Raw genomic sequence first — 12,055 nt, 5'->3', positions numbered from 1 at the left:
TGTTGGGGTAAGCCAAATGTTCTGTACACCCCTGTCTGTACACTCTTTTGCTTCCTCCCCTGCCCAGGAGATGTGGTATGATCAGACCATGTTCCTGCACGGTCAGACACAGCCATTACACAGCACACAGCAGGGGCACATTTATAAGATTATCTCAGCACAGGAACATTTTTTTTAACGCATCCAGTTGTGGAACTTATTTTAATTCCAAGATCTATTAAATAAAATGTACTTTAAGGTGTCCATACACATTCAATTGACAATCCACAGACTCCAGGGAAGCAGATTGGACTTCTAATGTGTATGAGAATGCCCTAGCTCTCTCACTTTGGCAGTTGTTGGGAAAAAAAGGATCAAACTTGTTGTTTTTTACATGACTGATTCTTTTTGCTCTTACTAAAGATTAGCCATCACTAGTGGTTTCTAATGTGGCTTACTCCCCTCTCCTGATTTAAAATCACATTCACACTCAGAAGGAAATAGCTGAATGTAAAAGTATTTAATCTCCATATTAAATTTGACACATTCTGTATGTTCCGATACATATTTCTTTTCTACACAACTTGTCTCCTCTATCAACTTTTTTGTTCTCTTTTGTCTCTATCAGCATCTTTCATTCTTTGGCAGGTTTCCTCATTTTGGTGCCTACATTATTCTCTATGGTCAGTGCCTCTGATATCTGTAATAAGTACAGTATTTGACTTTTACTTCCCTTTTGGTTCAACCTGTTGTTGCTATGTCACTGTGACCAAGGTAACTTTCCAGGAATAGTGTTGCAGCAGAATTTAATTTTAGCTTTTTGGGTAATTGGTTAAGCAATCACGTAATTGATCTGATCTGTATTAATATCTTATTATATTTCCTGTATTTTTACACTTCTCTGATTTGAAAATATGAGTCAGAAAGGTTTTCAGAATCTCATGGCTTCTGCAGCAATTTTGATCCTGCATTTTATTTCCCTATCATTGAACATTACATAGATACTGTTCTTACAAGTACAGCCGTTGTACACCTCCTTGTACTGTTCGTTTTTTCTCTATTCTCATCCGGTTTGCGGATCAGACTCGTCCATTAAAGTCACTGGGAACCCGTTAAACATGGATGAAAAATGGAAGACATGCCTTGTACTTCAGTTTTTCAACTAAGTTTCATCCTTGTTTCACTGATCCCTTTTTAAGAATCAATGGCTAAAAAATGTCACAGATGTAAAAATAGACACACACGTGTGATTGTTGCCTTAGATTTACTGGGGTAATATGATTTATATTTAGCAGATTTTTTATCATTGAGAGTCTACAGAGATTTGTAATGCCTGCCATGTGATTGTTATAGACCGGATTGGACTGGCCAACCAGAGAACCGGAGAATCCTCCGGTGGGCCCTGGCTTCTCCTTCCCGAGAGTTCACAGTGCAAACCTTGCAGCTGCTATGGGGCTCTTGAGTAGGGGAGAAAGGTGGGCCCTCAGAATCAAATCCTCTGGTGGGCTCAATGTTCTTTAGTCTGACACTGGTTATAGATCAGTGTTTCCCAAACCCCATCTTCACGGCCCCCAACACATCAGGATTTCCTTAGCATTTTCAGGTGAGAACCGCTGGCAGTTTCTGATGCCTTAATAATAATTCCATCACCCGTGCAATACTAAGGAAATCCTGAAAACATGAGAACGGGGTTTGGGAAACACTGTAGATAAATGGAAATGGCTTAATCATATCTTTACATTTATTATTAGTTTTGTTGTATTTTTTTTAAAACTGTGTTAAAAATGATTACATTGTAAAGCAAAATAATCGTGTCATACCGTGTAAGGCTCTGTTCACTTGTGCAATGGTTATTCCTGTTTTTCGATCCCCTTTGGATCATTCCAATACAAGACCCATTAATTTGAATGGGAACAAAAGTGTCATGAAAATGTCTTTTGTTTGCCTCCTTTCCAGCTATTAATCATTTTTTAGCTGGATCAAAACAAGAAGCCTGCACAACTTTTTTGCCTGGCCCAAAAAAACGGATAGCAATGGAATCCATTCTTTTTAACACTGATGTCTATGAGAAACGCATCATAACAGATAATACCTATTTTACATCCGTTTTTTGCTCCTTTTGTAGTAGATCCTTGTAATACTGTATTTTTTACACACGGATGTTACCAAGTACTTTTATGCAAAAAAAACGAGTATTGTATAAATGATACTTTTATTAGCTAACCGGCCAATAACCAACCAATGGCATGCCATTCTGGCCATCATTTATAAATTGTGGTTTTGAACATAAAAATATTTACCATCACAACAAAAATTAAGAAAGTTTAATTAGAATTATGGTTTAGAAGGAGAGTTTAAGAAATCTAGTCAATTTTATTGTTTAAAAATGACAATGTTAAATTACTGATGTAACATTTATTTATTTTACATGTACATGTAGAAGAAATTCTATATTATTTATACTATTTCGTCTGAGACATGCTGATTTAGTCAGCCGGTTTCCAGATGTAAAGACGCAGCAGTCATATTGGCAAAAAAATGCAATTTGTCTTTTTCTGTCTAAAACCTGTAGAATGATAGGATTCCTAGCAAAATGGGATTCCTCATTCACCAGTAGAGGCAGATGTGGTTGCTTGTGTTGAGCTAGCACATTTTTATCACTCATCAGGGATGCTGTTTGAAGTTTTCCTGCCTGTGTTCCAGTCTAGATTTCTTTTTCAGCCATGGCATGATGTGTAGAAGCAAGTGGAATTAATTATTAAATGTGGAGTCACTGCTGACCTGATGGAAGATTAACTGCTACTTTACTGTGTTATATATGGACATTGTAGCTGTCAAGTTATCTCACTACACTTGAGGGACTCTGGACAATTGCTGTGCTGATAGTAATGTTGGCAATTTCCCTGCTTTTTTCTTTTTTTTGCAGGTCACTGCTAGAGGATTTGGTCCATTGTTGCAGTTTGCCTACACTGCGAAGCTATTACTGAGCAGAGAAAACATCCAAGAGGTCATCCAATGTGCTGAATTCCTACGTATGCATAACCTGGAGGACTCCTGCTTCCGCTTCCTTCAGTCGCAGCTTCTAAACAATGAGGATGGCTTGTTTCTGTGTAAGAAAGACACCTCATGCCAGAGTGTGCACAATGAGACTTTTGATTGTGAAGAGGAAACCATGGAATCTGAAACCTCAAAAATATCTTGCCCCAAGGAAAGAATGCACCATGAGCCTTTCAACTTTGGTTCAGGTGAGAAAGAGGCTGATATAAATGAAGTTATGTTGGCCAATTCCAATATGCAAAGTGAAAACAAAGAAAGTTTAGACAAGGATCCTATAATCCGCTACCCACGATATAAAAAATACCAGTTGGCTTGTACTAAGAATGTCTACAATACATCACACAGTACCTCAGGTTTTACAAGCACATTCAATGAACATAACTCTGAAATCGACCTAAAATCAGGACTTCCTTTAAGCCAGATAAAAAGTGAGCCACGGGACGATGATAACGATGAAGAGAGCGTTACACTTTGCTTGTCTGGGGATGAAAATGACATCAGGGATAAAGAAGGAGATGTTGAGATGGTCAGGAAACAGCCGAGCCCTGTGAGCATTGACACACCCAAAAGTGTGTCATCTCCTTCCAATCTAAGAACTTTTTTCAGTAGAACGAAAGGGGGGGAATTTCCTGACTTGCCTGGTACTTCCCAACAACGCTTTGTCAGAAGTCCTTCATGCCCTGTGGAAAAGGGAGCAACTCAGGGTGACCATAAAACTGAATACAACCCTTTCACTGGGAATTATGAACTGTCCTGTGAACCTCACAAAGATTCCGCTAACTTCCTCATGGCTTCACCTCTCCGGGGGTCTGGTTCAGAGCTTACCTCTAAGCATGAAATGGAGTTAGACAGGAGAAGTGTCATATTCTCTTCTAGTGCTTGTGACCAAATAAGCACCCCGGTGCAATCATATTCTGGTGTCAGTTGTTTGGACAAAGAGTTTTCTGAGCATGTGCCAAAGGGTCTTTGGGCAGGAGCTAGTCAATCTCTACCTAGCTCGCACACATTCTCCCATAGTGGGCTTATAACAGACCCATTGCCAGGAAGGCTGCGGCCAAACACTAGTTGTCCTGTGCCAATTAAAGTATGTCCTCGTTCTCCACCTTTGGAAACTAGAACAAGGACATCCAGCTCATGCTCTTCATATTCATATGCAGAAGATGGCAGTGGTGGATCCCCTTGTAGCCTTCCTCTTCTTGAATTTTCATCATCTCCCTGTTCACAAGGCCCACGATTTCCATCCACTGATCATCAAGAAGCTTGTTCGATGGCTGACTCCATCTATAATCAAGTACGGCCACAGATAAAATGTGAGCAGTCTTATGGAACAAACTCAAGTGACGAATCTGGATCATTTTCAGAAGCTGATAGTGAGTCATGTCCGGCGCAAGACAGAGGCCACGAGGTAAGGAACCCAGAAAGTGGTTGAACTATATATTTTATTAGATCTTTATGAAAGAATATAGTGCAGTATTACGCTGCTCTGTCAGTTGATTCCCTTAAGGGTAGTTTGTATTATACAAAGATTAGATGTGGTTCTAAGCAGCTCAATAGTTGCAGATGCACTTCTATTAGAACTTTTATTTTATCCCTAGGGCACAGGCACATAGGACAGCCGTAATGTGTCAGAAAACCACTTGGGAATGCTAGTTGCTATGTTATTCAGGTTGATTGTTAAACTTTTTTTTTTATTTGTTAACGGCCATTAGGGTTTTCGTCTGCACCATGGCACATCTCAGCAGGTTCTTGCCCTTTTATAGTTTCTTCTTCATAGATAGGTATATATGCCATAAGTTTGTGTTAAATTTTCTTGAATAAAATCACTTTAACAGCTCACTCTCCTTATAAGCACAGAGGGAAGTAACAACACATTTTTCGAAGGCGTTTATCCACAAGCCAACACTTAAAATTCAATCTAAAGGTTAAAACTCCCTTCTACAAATCTATTATACATGTTTGTGATGATTGACTATTGGCTACTTGTACTTAAAGTAATGTTTTTGTCTTTACGCTCAGTGTTCAGACACAATACTCTCCAGCAGCCAAAAGAATAGCAGATTTTGCTGCCCCCACATAAGAAAAAAACAAGCCAAAACTGAAGTGAACAGACAGGGAAGTGCAACTGTTCACAATTAATTATTTGGTTTGTTAGACAGTATTTGGCCCATGTCTTTTTTTTTTTATAGGCCATTAAATTAAATTAGAGTCTAGTCTACTATTTCTGAGCCTCAGCCACATGAGCTCAGAACATGTGCTTTACTGTAACAAATGCATTATTTTCTTGGGGTGTACATAAGGACAAACTATATATTTCCTAAAAAATGTTGCATTAAAAGCAGATTACACTATGCAATCCAAGCTGCGGGCCAGTGATGCAATGAATAATTTAATGGTTGTATGTAGTTTGTACGTTTTCATTGCCACTTTAAAGGGAACCTGTCACATGAAAAAATGCTATCAATCTGCAGATCTGGGGTTAATCTGCAGCTTAATGGTGTTCTAAACCTGCCCAGCACCTGCACTTAGACCCCCGCTGCCAGGAGGAAATTAACTTTATTCCTGCTGCTAGTGTTCCAGGTTCAGTTACGGGTGTGGCGCTGGCGCAGTGTATTGAGAGCGCCAGCTGCAGCCACGCCCACGGCACTGACTAACAGCTGAGCTGCTGTCAGTCAGTGCCAATGCTCTCTACACACAGAATGGTGACTAAACCAGCGCTCGCGCCACATTTATGACTGAAACACGAATGCTGCTGAGAGGAATAAAGTTATTTTTCTCCTGGCAGCGGGTGTCTAAGTGACGGCGCCGGGCAGGATCAGAACACTATTAACCTGCAGATTAACCCTACATCTGCAGGTTAATAGCATTTGTCCATGTGACAGGTTCTCTTTTAAATCACAAGACATTAGATTAGCATGAAAGCTTCCAGGTCGGGCTGTGCACAGTAAGTGTCCACTTATTATTTACTACATACACTGAATGTTCTAATGGCCTCCTTCTGAGAGACGGTCAGTGACTTCATGTATCCATTGCATATGCTGTTTATATATGTAAAGGCAAGGTAGTTCTGGTCACAGGTAGTTATTCTGGGGAAAGCGACAATAAAAAGTTCAGCCGTTATACCATCAGAGGGCGTCTGAAAAGTTGAATGCATATTGCTACATTGCATACATGTCAAAATCTGGCCCGTGGGTCAAATCTGGCCTGCAGTATGATTGATTATATTTGGCCCCGCGACTCCAGAACCGCCACCCCTATATGGGGCCCATTATTCTGTATGAGGACTATGTGGGGCCCATTATTCTGTATGGAGGACTATGTGGGGACTATTATACTGTATGGAGGACTATGTGGGCCCATTATTCTGTATGGAGGACTATGTGGGGACTATTATACTGTATGGAGGACTATGTGGGGCCCATTATTATGTATGGAGGACTATGTCGGACCCATTATTCTGTATGTAGGACTATGTGGGGCCCATTATACTGTATAGAGGACTATGTCGGGGCCATTATTCTGTATGGAGGACTATGTCCGGCACATTATACTGTATACTGGTTGGCCCGCAACTATGTCCAAGTTTTTCTTTTTGGCTCTCTGTGTGTTTGAGTTTAACATCCCTGCTCTATTAACCTTTTAACAGTCTCTCATGGTCTTTTGATGGCAGGTAGTGCAAGGACTCAGTCGGTAACTACAGTAATGGAGTTTTGGCGCTTGACTGTGTGATCCTGCTCTAAGGACAAGCTTCTCTTGTTCTTAAAACAGATTTCCAATCCACAGCCTGGATCAGAGAAAACTCCAATCTTGGACATTTAGGCTACATTCCCATGTTGAGCTTTTAGTGCGTTTTTGATGTTGCAGAATTTCTGCATCATTTCTGCACCTATTACTTAATTTAGGTTACTTGAATTTTTTCATCGCGTTTTTGATGCTGTGGTTTTTGTATCTGTTTGGTGTGTCATGCTTTAAATAAAGCGGTCTTGTTTTTGATGCTCCTGGGTATTTGGCTTTGACAAAACTTTAGTGACATACTTAGGTGCAGATTACATGCGTCTTTAATGTGTTTCCGCCATGGAAACTCACTTAAAACACATGTGCGTTTTTTACCTGTGGAATTTCCGCACCAAATGTAAGTCTATGGGGAAATTCTGCACAGAAAACTCAGCGTACCCGCAAGAGAAATTGACATGAGGCACATTTGAAACACGCACTGCAGGTCTGTTTGCACTGCGTTAAAAAGAAGCACAGTGGGCATGAGATTTATATAAATCCCATCCACTTTGCCGGAACTGTAAGACATTGCGTTGTTGCTGCACCAAAAATACGCAGGGTCAAAAACTCATCGTGGGAACATAGCCTTAATGTTTTGATTATTAAGACCCAAACAGGCTTAATGGGTTGCACGCCCAATGGATGATACAGGTGCTGATACCCATATCCTGATGTAATGACTGGAATTGGAGATAGCTCTGAAAATGCCCATTTAATCTCTTAGATCAGGGGTGAAAAACCTTCTTTCCGCCAAGGACTATTTAGAGATTTATACCATCCTTCAGGGGCCGTAGAAATCATATGCTAACTTCGCCCACAAAGTAAGTCTTGACTCTGGCACTGGTGTCAGGACATAATCTTTCATTGCATGCGCCTCACCATTCAGTGATGAATGCCGCGTGCGTATGCTCACAGAGCAAGAAGAAATTAACAGGCCAGTGGCCATCAAAACACAGCAGCTGTGGTCCCCAGGAATCAGCCAAGAACCAGAAAAAAGGTCTTTGAGGGCTGTAAATGGCCCTCGGGCCTCAGGTTCCCCATCCCTGCCTCAGATGCTGTGGAAAAAATACAAAAGACATCATTCCTGCAATGGCTGTATTCCTATAAGGCCATGCCAAAGCGTATATTATGGCCACACCTTGTGTGACAGAAAAAACTAATAAAAAATAGACTTGTAAATTGCTTATCCTTCCCACTTCACCTTCCCTCCTAAAAAAAAATAAAAATAACCGATATGTTTCCAAAGCAATTCTGATAAAAATGAACTTGTCTCACAAAAAAAACAAGAAACCATAAAACTGTATTAATAGTAATACAAATGTTACGGCTCTTTCAATATGACACCATAAAAACAATTTGTTTCCATGTAATGTGAAAAATCTACGGTACATATTTGGCATTGTCATGATTGAAACGATCCCTAGAATTAAAGTAGCACAGTATTTATGCTGCACAGTAAAAGGTATAAATCAAGAATGCAAAAAAGAAACGCAGAAGGGTTAGTAAAAGTTCTTAATAAAATATGATACCCCAAAATGGTGCCATTGAAAATGCAACTCTTCCTCCCCGCCTAATAAGCAAGCTGTCATAGAGATCTGTTGGCAGGATAACTAAAAGGTTAAGGTTATGGTTAAAAGAGGAAGCCAGTACTTATCAGAACGTTGCCAAACAATTCGCTATCTGTGTATGCACTCGATGTCCACATCATCAAATCTGCGTTTAGCTGTTTAAAGTGCAATGCACTGTGTTTATTTGGGTGTCTGATGGAGCTGATATCCCATATTTCAAAGGTACAAAGTCTGTTGCAGACGGGTTGTGTGAAATGGAGCAAAGAGTAGACTTTACACAGTGCTGTTGGGGCCAAAGTCTATCCTATGATATGTTGTATGCACAAGATACCATTGCCAGTACTACTCCATTGCCTGGTCTCTGGAGGGTAAAGATTTCCAAGTATGAAGCTGATGGTAGTCTACTGAGCTACGTACAACTGTATACCGCAGCATTTCTTTATACAGTAAAATTGCTGTGTCTAGGCTGAGTTATTCTCCTAAATGTCAGTATATCTACACAGCTTCCATGTGAAAGGTGTATTCTCCGCATGAAATTTCTTGCATGATTGAAAACTTTTTCAAAAATCATATAAAGAATGTATGGAGTGATTATACTTCCGTATAAATATATTTCTAAGTGAGATAAGCCATTTGTCCTGAGAACTAAGGACTCAGGTAAGTACATTAAAAATAGATTTATTTTTTTTATTTAAACTGAGAACCTCCTTCAATTTGTGCTCTCAGCTGATCCTGAAGTTTTTTTTTCTGTTCGCCTCTGTTTCAAAGTTATGCCCTCCAATGATAAGGAGAGCCCAATTTGCTAAGTTTATAATGGGCGTATACCATTAAACTACGCTGTGGGAGTTTGCCTTTTTTCCTCTATAGAGCTGGCCAATCAAAACATAGCCACTTCATAGAGCGGAAAAAATAAACTCCCACAGAAAAGGTCACAGCTGTAGCCTGGCTCAGAATATTCTCATGAAACGAGATTTGTTTTTCGTGACCACGTTGAGAACTCCAAAATCACCTCACGCCTTCCTACTATTGGAGCAATGGAGCATAGTAGAGCTGCAGCGCTGGAGAGTAAGAGCTCAAGAGAGCAGCAGCGCTGGAGAGCAGCAGTGCTTAAGAGTCAAACTTGACTATGTTACAGGTGATGCACTGTGCTCTAGCTCTCCAGCACTGCTGCTCACTTGTGCTCTCTTGAGCTCTTACTCTCCAGGGCTGCTACACTCCTGTGCGCTGGCATGCCAAAAGTAGGAAGGGGCCTGAAGACTGGAGTTTTCACAAGAACACACTGAGCCAGGCTGCAGCTGTGAACCTCTTTCGACATTTGCTTTTCCCATTCTATGACTCAAACATGTTTTGCTTGGCCAGAATCATAGAGATGAAAAAGTAAACACCCACAGAGAAGTTTTATGGTATATGACCATCTGCTGGAAGGGAAATGTGGTTAATGGACTCTCTTTATTACCAGGGGCATAACTTTTCAACAGAGAGGCACAGAAAAAAATAGATTGTTCCAGAATCAGTAGAGCAGTGGCAATTAGTGAAACAACTCAGTTTAAGTCTAGAAAAAAATCCAGTGAAAGGTCTTCTTTAAGCACACACTGCAAACTCCAAAGTGGCAGTCCACGTGGTATAATTTTAGGGTTAATAAAAGCAAGTGAGAAAGTAACAATAACAATGTATAATACAATTTTCTTGGAAAAATGTGCTTTCTTATATTCTTCCACTTTATAAGACAGGATGGAATCCAGGTCACTCTGCAATATAGGTGTGGTGTAATCATCATAGCAGAAGGCTCCAGACAAGTGAAAAGATGATTTAGCAATTGTTCACTGCATTTCTAATGTACTTTCAGTGTATATGAAATATTGTAATTAACCCAGCATTTTTCAAAATAATGTCCTTTTGGCATAAGTTTGGGCAGTACACATTGCTATATGCTTACACTAAAGTATAGCTTCATCTTTTCAATATTTGAGGATCCCACAAATAAAACAATATACTACACCTTGTATGTTTTTTTAGATATTACTTAAAAGGCAAGAGATGTAATTCTATGGCAGGTACACAAAAGTAGAAAAGATGGTAAGATTCCCACTTATTTAATGCAACTGTGGAAGAGCACTTTTCTCCCAGTGACAGGTTGCTTCATATCTGTGTACTTATCGGTCACCAGTGAGAAGGGAGAGCTACCCTCATAAATACAGATGACAAATACCATTAAAGAGGACCTTTCATTTGATTTTTTTAATTTAAAAGGAGTATATCTTTCAATTTATGATGCTACAATGATTCTGGAACAGTTTTTCTTTTTTTCTGTGCCCCACCGTTCCATTTTTCATGCCCCCAGTAACAAAAGGTGCAAATTTTCTCTTTAACCAACTGGGCGTATATGGCTGTGTGCCCACTATGCGTTTTTTAAGCGTTTCCGCAGCGGCAATTCCGCTGCAGAAATGCTTAAAAAACGATTGGTAGAAGGTCTGCAATGTTCCCCAATGATAATCCACATGTGCTATGCACATACTGCGGAAATTTCCGCTTTGGATTATCATTGCGGAAAAATCTGCAGCACTACCAATTATTTTGTGGAAACGCGGCGTTTTCACCGCCATTGACTTGCATTGGAACGCATGTCATCCGCATCGCTGGATCTGTACATGCGGATAACATGCGTTTCAATGTGCGGATGGTACCCGGGTTTGAAGAAGAGGAGACTCTCCTCCGGACCCGGGTACCATAGTACCTGTAAAAAAAGAATAAAATAAAAAATAAATATTATACTTATCTTCCGATGGCCCCCGGTGTCCTTGTCTCGGCTTGCCGGCAGCTCGCGGTAGACTAAAAGGACCTGCGGTGACGTCATTTAGTCATGTGACGGGTCACGCGACCGCTGACGTCAGCAGGTCCTTTAGTCTACCGTGAGCTGCCGGCAAGCCAAGACAAGGACACCGGGGGCCATCAGAGGGTAAGTATATATTTATTTTTTACCATTCTTTATGGTCACACTATATAAATCCATGCCGTTTGCATGAATTTATATAGTGTGACCAAGTTGACGAGCACTTTCCAAGTGATGCTAAAATCGCTTGGAAAGCACTTGACAACCCGCATGCGGAATTGCATGTGAAGAACGCTTCACATCCGCTTGTCCCTGGCAGGAAAAATGCATGTAAAATCCGCGTGTACAATCCGCATGTGTTTTTTCTGCCAGGGAGATGCAGAAAGGCTCAGGAAAAATCCGGAGCATTTCTGCATCGTGGGCACATAGCCTATCACAAAACTTTTCAATGGACGCAGCCACGTTTTGTTTGGCCAGCTTCATAGAAGAGAAAAAGCAAACGCCAGCAGAGAAGTTCTGAAGTCTACGCCCAGTTGGTTACAAAAAAAAATTCCACCGTTATTATTGGGGACATAACTTTTGAACGCAGGGGCACAGAACAAAAAGAAAAACTGTCCCAGAAACAGTGGAGCAGCACCAACTGGAGGAGGTACTTGGTTTAATGGGATAATCTAGGCTGATTTTATATTTTCTCATGGGGTTAACTGATAGGAAGCCAGTTGCTAACTGCCTACCTCCTGTTCTACACACCTCTGGCTCAGAGCGATCACAGACCGCTCTTCCCAGCGATTCTGCTGCTTCACATCAACAGAGCAGCTCGTCCTCTTCCGGTCTGCTTTGTCAAAAAGGG

At 40.6% G+C, this 12,055-nt stretch overlaps 1 protein-coding gene across 2 annotated transcripts in view; it reads left to right on the top strand.

Annotated features, from left to right (window-relative positions):
- The window catches only part of BACH2 (BTB domain and CNC homolog 2), a 302,749-nt gene that overhangs the window by 258,920 nt on the left and 31,774 nt on the right, over positions 1 to 12,055 (top strand). For both annotated transcript variants that reach the window (XM_073675711.1, XM_073675710.1), the window contains one exon: positions 2,906 to 4,441. In XM_073675711.1, the coding sequence (XP_073531812.1) occupies positions 2,906 to 4,441 (1,536 nt within the window). The remainder of the gene's footprint in view (positions 1 to 2,905; positions 4,442 to 12,055) is intronic.

This window comes from Phyllobates terribilis, unplaced genomic scaffold, assembly GCF_046119375.1.
Source record: "Phyllobates terribilis strain yellow unplaced genomic scaffold, ASM4611937v1 Scaffold_3__8_contigs__length_932513732, whole genome shotgun sequence".
NCBI classification, from domain to species: Eukaryota; Metazoa; Chordata; class Amphibia; order Anura; family Dendrobatidae; genus Phyllobates; species Phyllobates terribilis.
Note: the sequence above shows the minus strand (reverse complement) of the source record. Positions and strands in the feature narration are given on the sequence as shown.